Source organism: Condylostylus longicornis, unplaced genomic scaffold (genome assembly GCF_029603195.1).
Source record: "Condylostylus longicornis isolate FDR11 unplaced genomic scaffold, ASM2960319v2 ptg000135l, whole genome shotgun sequence".
Lineage (NCBI taxonomy): Eukaryota > Metazoa > Arthropoda > Insecta > Diptera > Dolichopodidae > Condylostylus > Condylostylus longicornis.
Window position 1 is genome coordinate 14898643 of NW_026578103.1, and position 16261 is coordinate 14914903.

Sequence of the window (16261 nt, forward strand, 5' to 3'; positions counted from 1 at the left end):
TTCACAAAGTAGTTAGGTATTAGAAAATTTATTATTAGAAAATTCCAAGTTTTGGAACTTCAGAAAAACAATCAAAAGCGGAAAACTGCTTTTTATATTAAAATACATACACATTCTCAAATTTCTTAAAACCGATGAACATGTTGGACAAAAAATCCCTTCTTTCAATTCCTTCTGTACTAACGGTAAATAATAATGTTAAAAATCGTTATAAACAAAACGACCGGTTTTTTTTCCGCTATGTAAAATTTACAATATTTATATTTAAGCATTGGAATTTGATTTCTTCAGCTATTTTGAAAGATTTTAATTTTACTTTTATATCAGGTGATACTGCTTAATTAAAACTAAATTTGTAAACGTAAAATTAAAATATTTTACGTTTTAAAATTCAAATGCCCTGCATTCTGTAATGTTGTTTAACTATCCATTTTCGTACAAATTTACATCCCCAATACTTTGTAAATAAAATTTGATTTGTTTTCATTTTGAATATTGATTTTTATTACAAACTAATACACTATAAATTTGGTAATTGCGTTTTCTTGTTAAGGATTTTGATCAAACTACCTTTTGCCTAAAAAATCTTTTCAACTTTTTATAACAATCTGAAAGAAGTAACATTGCGAATGCTCCAGATGTAAAGTCCTAAAAATAAAAATGCTTACGTCTATAGTAAAAGCTTTTATTTTTACATTTTGCAGTATAATAACTATGTTGACATTTTGCAGTATAATAGTTAATGTTTAAATAAAATTTTTCTAGTTTTTTTAAAACCGAACGTTATAGTAATTTCAATTGAAGTGCAGTTAATGTTAACAAAACCTACGCTAACGTTCAAAACAATAAAAAAAACGGATAATATTAATTAAGACATTTTAATTACAAATTATCTCTTAAACAATACTGCACCTTGTGAATTAACGTTTATAAATAGAAAACTGTTTAATTATGTATACATACATACTTATATTGGTTATTACCACATGTGAGTTTCACGAATCTCACTTATAATATGATTGGCGCGTGTTAATGCCTAAAAAAAACAGCATGTATTATTGATATATATAAAAAACAGAAATATTTATTGATATTAATTTTATAGTTATTTTCACTTTTATATTTACTTTAAGCATATCTGCCGCTTCTTTCCTTCTAATTGCTATATGATCTGATTCATTTAACAACTCCTCCTTTTCAGATTTGTATAAATGTGTGACTAATTCGCTTTGTAAATTATCCTTAACAAAATTAACTAAAAAGTGCATAATTGCCTTGGGTACTGAATCTTGAATAGATTTGCGTACAATGTAGAAGTAAGATTTGATAAGTCGTTCTGTATTAAAAAATGTGAGAGATGAAATTATCATATTATCATAGAAAATATCAAATGATTTCTATATATTACCAATGACATCACAATCTTTTTGTTCTTTATCCGTAAGCTTTCTTGCATTTGAATTTACTGGAACATCTGGTAGTAGGTTTATGGGTTTCGAAGGAGTATTAACGATATTATGAACAGGAGTATTATTCGTCGTATTCTCTGTGCCGATATCAACTGCCGGAGGTAGAATATTTGATAACCAACTGTTTTGTGTAGGCTCTGCAGCATTAACCTGCAAAAGCAGTTACATTAAAAGATATGTATCTATTAATTAAAATGCTTTGGCATAAAATCAAATTGAAATATTTGGAGCTGGCGAATTGATATAAAATTGAATTGAAATACATTCTTTTTTAATTTGTTTTGTTCACTTTGATAAGTATTGATAATAAGACAAATTTTTAATGAAACATTTTGAGTAACAATGATTTTTTAGTTTAAACTGCAAGTCAATTTTTCAAAATCAAATCAACTAATGTTAAAAACTGGGCGTAGTGCTATCAAAACTGTACACAATGTTAGCAAAACTGTACACAATAGTTTAAATATATTCGCTGCTTGTGTTCCATTGCAACAAAATCTTTATAAAATTTTCCATTAAATAACAATTAGCTCTGGACTTACATGGTTTTCTAAACGATCCGTTTCTCCTTGATTCCCTGCCGTTGTGACAGGGGCTGTTCTTTGCTGTTGATTTGATGCATTTCTTCGCGTGTTAGATTGCGACCAAGATTCAATAATATCGGTTTTTAATAAACTGGGTACCAAAGTTGCTTCTTTGTGAAAATCTGGATGTTTTGTATTTATATACGCCAGCTCTATCGCAACTAAATTTTCAACCATCGAATTAGTTGCAGGCAAACGTCGCCTTAGTAATTGTGTCACAACATCAACAATTTTTTCATGTAATTTTGGGAATCTTAAAAGAAAAATTGTCGATAGTAATAATTAAATATTCTTGTCAAAAACAAACCTCAACATTTCCTGCTGTACTTCATTTCCGCAATGCTGTATAATACGTTGCATTTCTTCGTGAATTAATTCAACACATCTTAAAGATGGTTCTTCTAAACGTCTAATTTGTCTTTTGACTAACAACTCAAAAGAAACTTCTGGTACGAATAGAGCTGGTCTTGGACCTGTTGCATTTCTAATTGCCGTTAATATATCCATTTTGGAAAGACCCGTTAGTGGGTGGATTGAATCTAAAGTTCGACCAAACGTCTCATGAAATATATAACATATTCGAGCCCCACCACATAATTCTGTTGTTTCGATGTTTCGTGCCGTTCCTTCAATTGTTGAACAGTATGCACTAGCAAATTTTGTAATTATTTGTAATAGCGTTTGACTTTTGTCGGTAACATCCTCGCCATAAGAATGCAACAATGATTGAAATTGTGAAACCATCACATTAACTCTAGTCTACAAATATTTTGAAATTATTTCTAACTATAATATAAAGAATTTTTAGAAATTTTACTTTGAGGTCAGGCAAACAATCTCTAATATGATGCATTAAAAGCCGGTTCAATGTTTTTGCCAAATAAGGGGTGCCATTGCGTGTAGCCAAGGTTGGATATTTTCTTTGTAAGAACGCCGCTTCATCTTTTAATTGTTCATCAATATCTTTTTTATCAATAATATCTTGTTGTGACCTATTCATAACACCTATAATTCCCAACTTAACAGGAATAACACGACCACATAAAATATCTATAGCATCAGTTCCAGCGTCCATCAAATCTAACTTTGTAACCACAGCTAGGGTTCGCCGTCCATCAGGATCGACATCTTTGGCTAGTTTCAAGCTCTCGCTAGTGGCCATATCATTGTTTGCTGCGGTAACAGCCAAAATTATAGAGTTTGGATTTTCAATGTATTTGAATATTAAATCTTTAATTTGGTTTTCAATATCGTCTGGTTGATCGCCAACTGGAACCTTAGTTAGCCCTGGTAAATCAACTAAAGTTAAGTTTACAACTCGTGTTGAGTATATTTTTAAATTTATGGGTTCTGGGCAGATTCCTTTGTTGCTACCTGCTATTCTATCAGTCTCATATTCAATTTCTTTTCGAATTTCATTGAAATCTGTATAAATTTTTTTTGAATGTAGAAATTTGCCCCATTCTTCAACATTAACAGTTCCTTAAAAAAAATTAAAATATTTAAATTAATTCATTTGTAAAAATTTTTCAATTTGTACCATTTTCTGGGAGTCGTTGCTCTTTATCATCAAAAGGACAGTAACTCAATTGCAATACTAACGGTCGACGTGTCACAATTCCAGTACCACGGGGTAAAAATGAACGTCCTACTAAACTTTCTATAACAGAACTTTTTCCAGAGCTCTTAAATACAAATGGAAATTTATTTTAAAATTTATACAAACATAAAACAATGTAAAAGGTTTATAATGAAGTTTTTGTATGCTTGTTGACAAAATCTTTTTGAAATTGTATCTTAACTATTCCTATTAAATCCAGTATAACAGAATACAATTCATTTATTTAACTAGTTTGCGAAAGTAGTAAATTTAATCAACTTTAGATAAATAATTCTTCAGGATAAATAATTCAATAAAAATTAATGAAACAGGGAAACTAGATTGAAATTATATTATAAGAATTTCGGTAAATTTCTATGCAAAATTGTTGGTAGATACATACTAGCTACACGTTTGTTTCAAAACCAGCAAGTTAATAGTTTATTACGACATATAAAAAAATTTAGAAGTGCACATTATTTTCTAAATAATTTAGTGTAAACTCCGGAAAATAGATAAACAGAACCTGGAAGAATATCTTAAAATAAGCAAAAAAATTACTTTTAACAAATTAATTCTTCTTTTAGTTTTTTAAATGATAATTGAAAGAATATAAAGATCTCATTTAAGCAGAAATTTATAAATAATCAATCTCTCGCTAAAAATCATGAACATTTTTTGAAACAACTATAGCTGGGAACTAGTTTAAATGCAATCACGACATTTTCAAATGACCATATCACTGATTAAAAGTCAGAATATGTTCGAGTATCTAGTATATATCTAATAATCTAGTTGGTCGATTACAAGAAGTATGCACACTTTAGTGGTATTCCAATATAAAATAACAAATTTAATAATTCAATAAAAAAATTTCAAAAATAAAGCAAAAAATAGTTTAGAAATTTAAAAAAATTAAAGTGGTTTAATATAAACTCATTTCAGTAGCGACTTTATTGGTTTTTTGTACCATTTTTTATTGTTTGCTTTACTCCATAACAAAAAAAATATGTACACATCCAATCAACATAGTTTTCATATGTGCTTGTATGTATGTATGTAGTTCAGCATATTATTCAAGTGCTTAATAAAAATATTTTACATCAAATTTTGCGAAAATAAGCACATACATAATAGATTTTTTGTTAAAGATTCCTATAATTAAAAAGTAATTTCTTAGAATAATTTAGAATCATAATATTGAATATAGAGAGTGACCATACTCGTAGATGATAGCAAATATATCAAACTTATGTATAACTCATATAATTGAAAAAAAAATATGCACTAACGCTTGATTTGGTCATTCATGGTTATTACTCTTCGTTATACTTTGTAATTGAATATGTCCTGGACTATCAAATAATTCTGAACATCGGTAAATTAACCAACATCAAAAATAGAAATTGTAAAATTGAAATTTTTATAGATGTTATTATAATATAAATATAACTATGTACATATAAAAGTATATTGATTTTTTCCTGAGTCTCTTGCACGTTTAGAATAATTTCAAAATTATTGAATTCAATAGAAATACCGGTAGTTATGTAATTAGGTATATGGGGATTGTGTGAAATTATTAAACATAGAGTTATATACTTAGCCTACATTCAAAATTAACCTAGCCCTAATTTTTCTGGTGCTTAATAAGGAATTACCTGACTTCCAATAACAACAATTTGTGGTAATTGAATTGAATCAGATCCAACCGTATTAAAGACATCTTGTAATTTATTTACTACGGGTATGAGAGCCTCCATTTTTTAAAAAAAAAAATCTTTCGGCTCTATGAAAAATAAATGAAAATGAATAAAATAATCTCCTTTTTAACGAAAATAACTCACAATTATATATCACTACCGCCCAGAATAAAATTTCAGCTAAACTTATCACAATTGAGTCATCGTCGATAGTCAGCTTATTTGTTTATCAAATTATTCTGCTAAATTTCCAAATAATGGTTTACCTATTGTGAATACTGCTAAAAGTTATTCTAATGCTAAAACGTATTATTATACCACAAAATCTAAGGTACTGTTTGTATATATGGCAAAGACAGATTAAATTTACGATATAGTCTAATGACTGTTTACATATAAGACTGAAATTATCTAATGGAGTTTAACCCCTTTCGTCGAAATTTAACAATTTTGCTATGAAAATTATAACTAAAATAAAATTCAGTTGAGTGATATTCCAAACTTTCAAAAAAAATTATTTCACTCTTAAAAACTCTGACAGTTAAGTTGGTGAGAATAGAGATATTTCTATTTTCTGCCGTTAGGCAAACAGTTTAGATTTTCCCATATGTTAACAGTAATTGAATGAATTGAAGAATGTTTTGTATTTTAGAACGTTAAATAGTAACGTTTTTGCTATTGATTTTTGGCTCTGTTTTTTTAATATTTTGACATTTTTTTTGGCTCAAAAGTCTTTTAGAATTGTGAATAAAAACAATGCTAGCGTAAGGAAATTTTAAAAAATTTTTATGTACATTTGCAAAGTTAAAATTTTATAAATTTTAAGTGAAAATCTACTTAATTCGTAAAAATAGAAGTAAAAGAAATTTCTAATTAAAAAAGGTGTTTTTGCATTTGAGATTGTTTCTTCTACATCAACAAAAGGATATAAAAATGAATAAAGGGTAGAAAAAAAAATTGTCTACATAAACTTGAGAAAAAAAGTTAATCAATATTTACATTAAAAAAAAAAACAGTTATTATTGAAAATATAAGTAATGTGTGATCAAATTCCTAATATTTCAAACGAAAGAAATAATGAGTTCGACTCTAAGGATTTCTACACAGATACTTTATTAGATCTACATGTGGATGCGCCAAAATATTCAAATTCCAATGATGATGAATTTGATTTAGAAGAAATAAAGAGAGCGGCGTTAACAAATTTTGAAGACCCAGAATCTACTGACCAGATCAATGACTTTCCAGAGATAGATTTGCGAGTCCCATCTGAAAGCAAAGAAAAATTTTGTGATAATGATCAGATTTGCAAAGAAATGTTTAAAGAAAATATATCTTATCCTATTGACTCAGATATAAGCAAAACCACAACAAAGTGTTTTTTGAGCAAAAATATCAAATTAAATGTTTCAAATAATGAAATCAGCAATTTAAATGACGAAGAAGCAATACAATGTAGTACACAAAGTTTTCACCAGGTTGAAGTCAAACCAAAGTCGTCATGTAATAGTTTTTCGAAATACAACGATATTGATAACGAACTCAAAGAATTTGTTTCTGTGAATTTAGCAAACAAATTAAACTACGAAAGACCCAAGGATGAGCATATGTTTAATAACAAAGATGAGACTGGAAATAATCTAGATGGTAGCTGGGAAAATGAGTCAATACCGAGTCCTTTTATTACATCATTTACACCACCTCCATTTTCAGTTACTGATATTGTGCCTCCTTTCAAAAAGGAGAAATCAGTTGAAATATCCGATAGTTATTTTGATTCTGACTACTTTGAAGATGACAATTTGGATAATTATCAGCAAGAAGAAATCTGTACTGATGAATTTAACGATTTCAACGATGCTGAAAATTGTGACGAAATAGAAACAGTTGCAAGTAAGATAAAATTTCTAAAATTTTGGTCATATTGTAGTATTTTTGTTTTAGGTTTTCAAAATGAGAATTCTAATGAAAAAATTTATCAGCATACTGTAGAAGATGTTATAATGAACGATCACAATTATTTTAATCAGGAGCAAATGATAATCAGTGTTGAATCGTACATGAAACACTTCAATATATTGAATAATAATCTTAATATTTTTATCAAAAACATTAAAAACTTTTGCAAAGTTCCAGAGCTATTTGAAAAAAATAAAACAGATTTTGAAGATATATTAGAAAAAATGAATATTGTAAGAAACTCTTATTTTTCAATTAAAAAATCGGTGGTTGCAGAAGAAGTAAATGAATTTGATTCCGCGCTTTTAGAGGCTTTAAAGAATGTCGAAAATTGTAATGACACATCAACATTAAATGAAAATTCAAAAATTCAAATCAAAAAGGAAAACAGTGAGGAAATATTACATGAAGATAATAAAAATTATGTCAAGTCATTAGAAAATTTAAAAAATGATTTGGATTCAAATCTTGTTAAGATTTCCACAGATAATCAAAATCAAAAAGTGGTTTTCAAAAACAATATTAATTCAAATGAAGGTTTGCAGCCAGAAAATGGTGAAATTGTTTCCGAAAACATAAGTGTTGCAAAGTCTATACAGGATAATGAATATTTTTCTGAAGAAAGACCTTGGACTAAATATAAAGCTTTACTTGAGTTAGCAAAAACGATAATTAACTTTTCTGAAAGTTCTAACAAAAGCGAAATTGAAGAATTTTTTGAGAAATCAAAGCAAAGCATATGTCAAGTTATATCGAATCCATACATGTGCGATATGGGAATTCAGACGGAACATTCTGGAAAAATTTATTCCGAAAGGCGGTTAAAGTCTATTAATGAAAAAGAAAAACGTCGACTTTTAAATGATTCTTCAAATAGTTCCGAAGACAGTTCTGAATCTGAAAGCGATAATGACAGTTCTACTAAGTATGAGTCACAATCGGATAATAATTTAAATAAGGAAGAACAAGAAAATATATTGAATGGAATAGATTTTTCAAAATACTTAGACAGTTCTAATGAAGATAGTGACAATTTTCCGAATGATTTTTCTGAGCACCTCGATGTTGTGTTGGAAGAAGAAGATGATATGCTTAACAAAATTGCTAGTGAAAGTAAGGAAATTGAATCAAATTCGTCTGCAGATAAAGAAAATAAAGCAAGAGGAAAACTAACGTCGCCTAAAAAGATTAACAAATCAACTGAAAACTCTGGTCCAGGCTCTTCAGATAATGTCGACAAGGATATTGAGAGGTATAAAATTAAACATCTAAAATTATTTAATTCACACCCGGTTTATTTTCTTTTAGGCTTTTGGATTTTAAGAGCCTTGCAAGCCAAAGAATTAATAATTGTGGCTATACAAACGCTGACAGAAAGTCGGTTAATAAAAAATCAATAACCACAAATATTTCAGATATTTTAATCGAAAACGAAAATAAAGAAAGCAGTGATGGCAGTGAAACGGAGGTTTGCATTTTAATTTTTAAAAGTTAACACTTAAAATAATATTTTGATTTTAGGATGAAGATTGCGTTACATATGAAAATACGTTTTTAAGTAGGCAAAATGAAAATTTAAAAAAACAATTACTGGAAAGTTCCAGTAACAGCGAGTCTGATAGCGATAGCGCATTAATTTCTCCTGATGATGATGATGATGAGAATGAAGAATTTGATGACAGTAAACCAACTTTAGTTGAAAAATTTTTAAAAACATACGTTGAAAGCGAATGTGAGCCTGAAAAAATAAATATCAACCCAAGTGAAAACCACTGCGATGATTTGGATCAGTTTGCTACAAAACAAAACGCTGAGGCTATTGAAAGAAAAACAAATGACAATAGAAAAACTAATGATGTGGAAAATAAAGAAAATGATATACCTGACGAAGATTCAGATAAGCATAATGTAAGCTCTGATTGTGAATTTTTAGATAAAACGTTTATTTCACTGAAACAATCCAACAAAAAAAGGAAGTCTCTCGACACTCTACTAGATGAAGATCAAAAGCGAAGAAAAAATTTGAAAATAAGCGATGAAATTTATAGTCTTAGTTCAGATGATGATGAATCAGACGTTGAAGAACGGAAAACTAAGAAAACTGAACCACATCGAATTTCAAGACCTATGATGAAAACTGAACAGTTAACAAGCGAAACAAAGAAGGCGCAGAAAGAAGAAAAAAATCGCCTTAATCGTTTAAAAAAGAAGGAGAATATTTTGAAAAAAGCATATAAGGAACACAATAAAGATCCCTCTGATATTCGTGAGTTAATTTTGGATTACAATACGAAAACTAAAAGTTTTGTAACGGTACATAATGGCTTAGTTTCGCATTTAAAACAACATCAAATTGATGGTGTGAAGTTTATGTACGATTGCTGTTACGGCAGTGTAAATTTTATTGAAGAATTTCCAGGTTCAGGATGTATTTTAGCTCATTGTATGGGCTTAGGGAAAACCTTACAGGTATTTTGTTCACCTTGCTATAAAATAAATAATTTAAAAAAAAATATTTTTTTTTTTAAGTTAATAACTTTAATACATACGTTAATAGTTTATAAAGATTTAAAGACAACTAGAATACTAATTTTATGTCCTAAAAGTACAGTAATGAATTGGGCAGAAGAAATACAAAGATGGCTTGGCCCTTTAGGCGTTAAAAACATGAAAGTATTTACATTTAATGACACATCGTAAGCTTAAATAATATATTTTTAAAGCAATTAAAACTAATTTTGAATTATTTAATTTTTTATTAGTGATATTCCGGATAAAATGAACGTTTTGCAAGAGTGGCATAGTTGTGGGACTTCTGGTTCTCATAATTCCGGTTGTCTTCTAATCGGTTATGAGGCTTTCAGAACTTTAGTTTCATACCCAACTAAAAAAAACCGGAGTTCTAGGCTTGATTTGGAGGAAATAAAATCCGTAGTTAAAAAGGCATTGCTAGATCCTGGTACGTTTTTATAATAAATATTTAGTATTCAATATAACTTAATTTTTTAATAACATTTTTACATTTTTTTTTTAAATATGTGTTTTAGGCGCTGATTTAGTTGTGTGTGATGAAGGCCATATAATTAAAAACAGGAAGGCTGCTATTAGTCAGGCTGTTACAGAAATTAAAACTCCAAGGAGAATTGTGTTAACTGGAACACCAATTCAAAATAATTTAAAGGAGTGTAAGCATATAAGCCCATGATTTATATCCCAAAAAATTACTCAAATTTTTTATGAACTTCGATAAAAACAAACACAAATCATTATATAATTTTATTGTAGACTACAGCATGGTTAATTTCATCAAACCATCATTTTTGGGTACTGAAAAAGAGTTTGCAAATTTGTATGCCAACCCAATTAAAAATGGTCAGCATAAAGATTCAAGTAAAAGGGAAATCAAAATTATGAAACAAAGATCATTTGTTTTACACTCAAATTTGTCAAGCTTTGTTCAGGTAAATATTTTAGAAAGAATTAAAAACGATTTTCATTAACTAATATTGATTTATTTTACAATCAATATAATATTAAGCGAAAGGAAGCTGCTTTACTAAAAACATTTTTGCCGCAAAAGTTTGAATACGTTTTATTCATACCTATGACTCCAGTTCAGGTAATTAGAGTATTTGAATAAAATTTAAAATATTTTTCACCCTGAAAATAATTTTATTCACCTAGGTAAAACTGTATGAAATATTTCTTGAAGCTGTAGGAAAGCGAGAAGATTCAGAAAAAAAAGGCAGAAATTTGCTAACAGATTATACCTGCTTACGAAAAATTTGGACACATCCCAAAGTGTTAGAGAATGCATACAACAATGCAATTTTGTTAAAAAATAAAAAAGAGAAAAAGTCTAATTTAGAAATTGCGTCAGATGAAGATCAACCCGACGATATTTATGATAGCCAAACTGGACTCATGTCTGTAACTAGCGACTGGTGGCGAAAACATCTTACTGATCAAGATTTGACAAGTATTTTGCCAAGTAACAAACTTCAAACAATGTTTGAAATACTGCGAATGTGTACTGAAAACCGGGAAAAATGGTAAATCGCTTGTTTCTTGTTATTGGGTTACAATAAACCTTATATTTTTTTTAGCTTGATTTTTTCAGCTTTTGTTGCAGTATTAAATGTTGTCGAATACTATATGAACCTGATTAATGAGAAGAAAGCAGAAACTGCAAAAGGTTTTATTTGATATCTTTGTTGTAACTTTAATAATATTAATTCACTTTCTAGAATTGGGCATTGAAAGATTTAAAGGTCCTTGGGTTAATGGAAAAGACTATTATAGGTTAGATGGGAAAACACAAAAAACTTTAAGACATGAAATGGTTAAGAGATTCAATGATCCTGCAAATGAAAGAGCAAGGTAGTTGCTCAAATATGAGTACTATTTATTTGAATGTTAATGTGTAAAAATATATTTAAGGGTATTTTTGATATCTGCAAAAGCAGGTGGGCAAGGTATTAATTTAATTGGGGCGAATAGAGTAATTATATTAGATACATCATGGAATCCTTCAAATGATCAGCAAAATATATTCAGAATATTCCGATTAGGGCAAAAGAAAAATTGCTACATATACCGCTTAATATCTTTCGTAAGTTTTGTTATAAGATAATTATTAACTGTAAAATTAACTTTCGTTTATACTTAACTTTGTAAATTTAGTTCTAAAATTAACTATTTATAATAACTTTTAGAACTAAATTAGTTCTAAAATTAACTATTAACTTTGTAACTTTGTTAGGGTACAATGGAAGAAAAGGTATACTCAAGGTCAGTAACAAAACAAGCGATGAGTTTCAGAGTCGTAGATGAACACCAAATCGATAGGCATTATAGTATGGCTGAATTGGCTGAATTATATACGTAATTGTGTTGCTTTAAAAATTTTATTAAATACAAACAATATACGTAAGGGCACATATTTTTATTTTTTATTATTTTAGTCTCACCAAACCTGACTATTCAAATCGGCCAATACCTAATTTACCACAAGATAATATACTGGCTCATTTGTTACGTAATTTTCAGTATGTTTTTAAATATCACGAGCATGATAGTTTACTGGAAAATAAAATTGAACAGGAATTAACAGAACAGGAGAAAGAAGACGCATGGTTGGCATATGAAACTGAAATAAACACACCAGCAAACGCGGCATTTCCAAATTTACACGGGTTTGTTTGTGAACAAACTATGACCTTTTCTTATTTAATTTAATGTTTGGTTTTACAGTCTTGACATCTTTGGGAATCAGCAATTGGGTATCTCAGGTTTTGAAAATTTTCCCGTGAGTTTTGCTTTAAATCAAATAATATAAGCATTAATTTTTATTCTAATATAAGCAGAGATCTCCGCCCTCGACCGATATTTTTAATCAAGGACGTGCACCAGTTCCATCAGCTCAATTTTTTCCAGGATATAATTTTGCAAATAAAAATTATTTGGAAATGTTTCCGTATTTTTCTAACGCAAATTCTTTATATGGGGGTATCGATCTTACAAAAAGTACGACATACGCAGACTCATTAAATTCCAACTTCTTGTTACCCAATAATCGGACTACAGGTAATGGTTTAGGTTTAACAGACTTGCCACCAACTTCTTCCCCAAGTTATTCGACATTAGACAATTTACACATTCCGTCATCACATCCAAATACTTACAACCAAAATTTAGCGCCATATAATACATTGTATTCAAGTGCAAATTCTTTATTAAATAGTTCATTGAATAGATTTAATAATACAAGTTTAGAAAATTTTAAGAGAGTGTTTGAAAACTATGTAAGTTCATCATCTAATATAAGTAATATGTACACATCAAACCAAAATAAAAATCAGTTTAATAGTGAATTAAGGGCTAAGACAACCGATATTACTAATGCATCTAAAAATGAAGTGAATTCTTTTCGAAAACATAATCTTCATCCCAACTTTACCGCTAGTTTAGCGACAACCAGCAGTGGAAGCATGACAAATTCAATTCTTAATGCCCAAAATCGCTTAATAAATCAGTCATCTAACAACGATTTAAATAGTTCATTAAAGACAAATAATTCTGCAATAGTTTCCAATTTGCAAAATGATGGAAAAACTCAATCAAATTCTGAAGCAAGTCAATTCGATAAGGCAGTAATTGGAAGTAATTCTCATTCTAATACGCTTGTACATACGCATTTAACAAACGCATCAAATAACCAGAGCAGATCCAATAGTAAAACCCATTTTCCTGACAACAAAAAGACTGATACCATAAAGAACGTCACTCTAGACGTCCTGAAAAGTGATAATGCGCTATCAAATCGAAGATCTCCAAAAACAACTACAAATGATTTTGATGAAAAATCAGGTAATAATAAAACTAACACATAACACATATTTAGTTATACTTATAATAAAATAATTAAAGTGATTAAAATAGATGGAGTAATGTTTATAATAACAGAAATCTTATTGCTTACTTAACTAAGTTATAATTTTACTTGGATTGCAAGAAAATTGTAGACTTTTACTTTTCACCTCTAGTACCGTAAAAGTACTTGAGCAACTGTAATTATGTAAAATTTATATAACTACGACTTTCTTGCATGAATTTTTTTTTATGAATTTCACTAATTGAAAATTTAAGAACTTTTCAAAGACTAAATTGATTTTAATGAAATTGCATTATTTAAAAAGCAAAAATATTTTTAGGGAATAAACCGAAGCAAATGCCAATACAAAAGACAAACTTAGCAAAAAATTTATCAAATCAAAATGTGCAAATATCGGGATTTGGTGCAAAAAATGTGACACAAAATGACTCTACAATTAAATCTCAATCAATTAATACATCGCAAGCTAATAATTTGTCACAATCTAGTCCTAAAGTTGTCAGGAGACCGACAAATTTAATTAAAAATAATGGTCCAGCTAAGCAAGTAATTTCGAATTCGATCCATTCAGAACAAACTAATCTTAATACTTTAAAAGGAAAAAGTAGTTCTCAAACAACTTCAGATGTCATAATATCAAAAAATATTGATTTACAAAATGTTAGTAGAAATAAATCAAATAGTATTCCATTGCCTCTGAGTAGCAAAAATAGTTCTACTTTAAAAAAATCATTACCATTGCAATTCAATCAAGATGTGCAAAAGGGACAAAGCTCTTTAAGCACAACTGTCTCTAATTTTTCAAAGACAAATAAATTTTTAATAGATCCACTAAGTACTACCGTAGAAGACAAATTAATAAATGCTGGTATATCAATTTCTAAGAAATCAGTCAACTCAAAACCAATACCACCGGCTACTGGTTTGACTAGTAAACAACAAAAGTAAAGAGTAGTAGATACATAAAAAACGAAATTTTATATAATTTGATAAAATTTTTTTTAGTCAATCTGTGCCAACTCAAGTTCAAAGCGGTATATTTCAGAGAAAAAGAGTTTTAAATCAAGAAAGCAGCATTAGAGGAGGACCCAATTTTGCAAATAAAGTGGATTCTATTTTAAAAAAACCTAAACTCACTCCAAAAGAGTTAGCTGAAGTAAAAAATTTTATTTAAAAATATTAAGAATATTAATAATACATATTAATGTAAATATTCACCAAAATTATCTCAAAATCGTTAATTTTAGGAACTTTCATCATCATTAAAAAGAATTCAGTCTTCCAAAGGTTTGACGATATCGCACAAGGGTGTTACAAAAGGTTTGTTTTGTATCATATACATATTCATATGTATATACATATGTGTGTAATACAATTTTTATAAAAACTTTTTTTTTTTAAATTTTTAGATGCACGTTTATCAGCCGACATACTGGAAGTTGATTAAATGAATATTTTAGATTTTATATTGTGTTAAAACCTATTATTTTATAATTTGTTATATACATATTTATTTAATCAATTTATGAAATATAAAAAAAAGTAGTATAAAAATTTAAGTTACTTTTTTATATTATTTTTATTCATGTTAGTATTTCAAACTATTATAAGTAACTAACTAATTTATTGAAATTCAAATATAAATAATTGCAAAATCAACATGTTTTTTTTGAATTATGTTCAAAGAATTGAAAATCAGATGTCGTACGTATATGGTACATACGCTTTCAAAAAAGAAAATCTAATTCAATAAGGAATTTGTTTTAGCAAAATTAAAAATTTTAATTCTAGTAAAGGCTAGTTTTTGTTGGAATTGTTTTTGACATACAAACATACGTACAACATACAGAGATTTTTGCAGGAAAACAACGAAAAATGTTGCCATATAAGTATATGCATGTCCTCCACGACTTAAAAGACGAACTGACTCAACTGCAAAAAACTAATTTGCAATTGGTTACAACACAAGACTATGCAAAAATTGTGCAAAGCATGTAGTTTTTTGTTTTTTTATTATCATGAATTTTTTATTTAAAGAGTTATAAACACTAAATAATGCTTTTTGCTTTTCCGAAGGTACATAAAAAATAAAATTGAGAGATACGTTAAAGTCCTTTCAAAAACTGTTTGCTTGAACTTTCTATCTTTTTTGAAAGGGAAAAAGAACTTGGAAAAGTAGAAATTTTGTTAAAATTTCTGTATCCCGAAACCCGTCGAGATTTGACACCTAGTTAGTTCTAAACAAAAATTCTACTTATTTTTGATTCCCTAAATGGTGATATATGTTGAGGTGCTGATTATTGACACACCCTGTATATCAATAAATGCATATATTATACATACATATGTACATATATGTATGTATATACTTTAAATATTATGAATTTTGAAATTTTAAAAATTTAAATTTGAAAGGTAAAAACAATGAATGGTTATTTTCGAACAAATGGTATTTAGAATAATTACAAACTTTACAAAAAGACAATAAACGGAAACGAAATAAAAATGAGTAAAAATCAATAATTGAATGATTTATTTGAAAAATTGTATTT

The 16261-nt window shown here is 28.3% G+C and overlaps 2 protein-coding genes across 2 annotated transcripts; one reads left to right on the forward strand and one right to left on the reverse strand.

Moving 5' to 3' along the window:
• Nucleotides 1–513: 513 nt before the first annotated feature.
• LOC129614980 (dynamin-1-like protein) lies at nucleotides 514–5547 on the reverse strand. Its single transcript, XM_055529979.1, has 9 exons — nucleotides 5501–5547; nucleotides 5315–5442; nucleotides 3594–3738; nucleotides 2871–3535; nucleotides 2361–2812; nucleotides 2012–2306; nucleotides 1409–1619; nucleotides 1128–1336; nucleotides 514–1036 (listed from the first exon to the last, which is right to left on the reverse strand). The coding sequence occupies exons 2-9, from the start codon at nucleotides 5414–5416 to the stop codon at nucleotides 980–982; spliced, it is 2136 nt and encodes a 711-aa protein (XP_055385954.1). The 5' UTR covers nucleotides 5417–5442; nucleotides 5501–5547; the 3' UTR covers nucleotides 514–979.
• Nucleotides 5548–6208: 661 nt separating this feature from the next.
• Nucleotides 6209–15268, forward strand: LOC129614979 (transcriptional regulator ATRX-like). The gene is made up of 21 exons (XM_055529978.1): nucleotides 6209–7249; nucleotides 7301–8567; nucleotides 8624–8783; nucleotides 8837–9784; nucleotides 9845–10011; nucleotides 10078–10274; nucleotides 10363–10500; nucleotides 10601–10776; nucleotides 10854–10934; nucleotides 11000–11367; nucleotides 11422–11510; nucleotides 11563–11695; nucleotides 11756–11927; nucleotides 12078–12199; nucleotides 12280–12510; nucleotides 12569–12623; nucleotides 12682–13684; nucleotides 14029–14653; nucleotides 14715–14865; nucleotides 14957–15029; nucleotides 15119–15268. Exons 1-21 carry the CDS (start codon nucleotides 6394–6396, stop codon nucleotides 15154–15156), a joined length of 7050 nt encoding a protein of 2349 aa, XP_055385953.1. The 5' UTR covers nucleotides 6209–6393; the 3' UTR covers nucleotides 15157–15268.
• Nucleotides 15269–16261: the final 993 nt, after the last annotated feature.

What these genes read in the sequence shown, in the direction of transcription:
- LOC129614979 (XM_055529978.1), top strand. Translation starts at nt 6,394, where the DNA reads ATGTGTGATCAAATTCCTAATATTTCAAACGAAAGAAATAATGAGTTC. An exon ending in AAAGGCATTGCTAGATCCTG is followed by an intron (nt 10,275 to 10,362) that starts GTACGTTTTTAT and finishes TATGTGTTTTAG; the next exon opens with GCGCTGATTTAGTTGTGTGT. An exon ending in CTCCAAAAGAGTTAGCTGAA is followed by an intron (nt 14,866 to 14,956) that starts GTAAAAAATTTT and finishes CGTTAATTTTAG; the next exon opens with GAACTTTCATCATCATTAAA.
- LOC129614980 (XM_055529979.1), bottom strand. Translation starts at nt 5,416, where the DNA reads ATGGAGGCTCTCATACCCGTAGTAAATAAATTACAAGATGTCTTTAAT. An exon ending in ATTGTTTGCCTGACCTCAAA is followed by an intron (nt 2,813 to 2,870) that starts GTAAAATTTCTA and finishes AAATATTTGTAG; the next exon opens with ACTAGAGTTAATGTGATGGT. An exon ending in AAGCGGCAGATATGCTTAAA is followed by an intron (nt 1,037 to 1,127) that starts GTAAATATAAAA and finishes TGTTTTTTTTAG; the next exon opens with GCATTAACACGCGCCAATCA.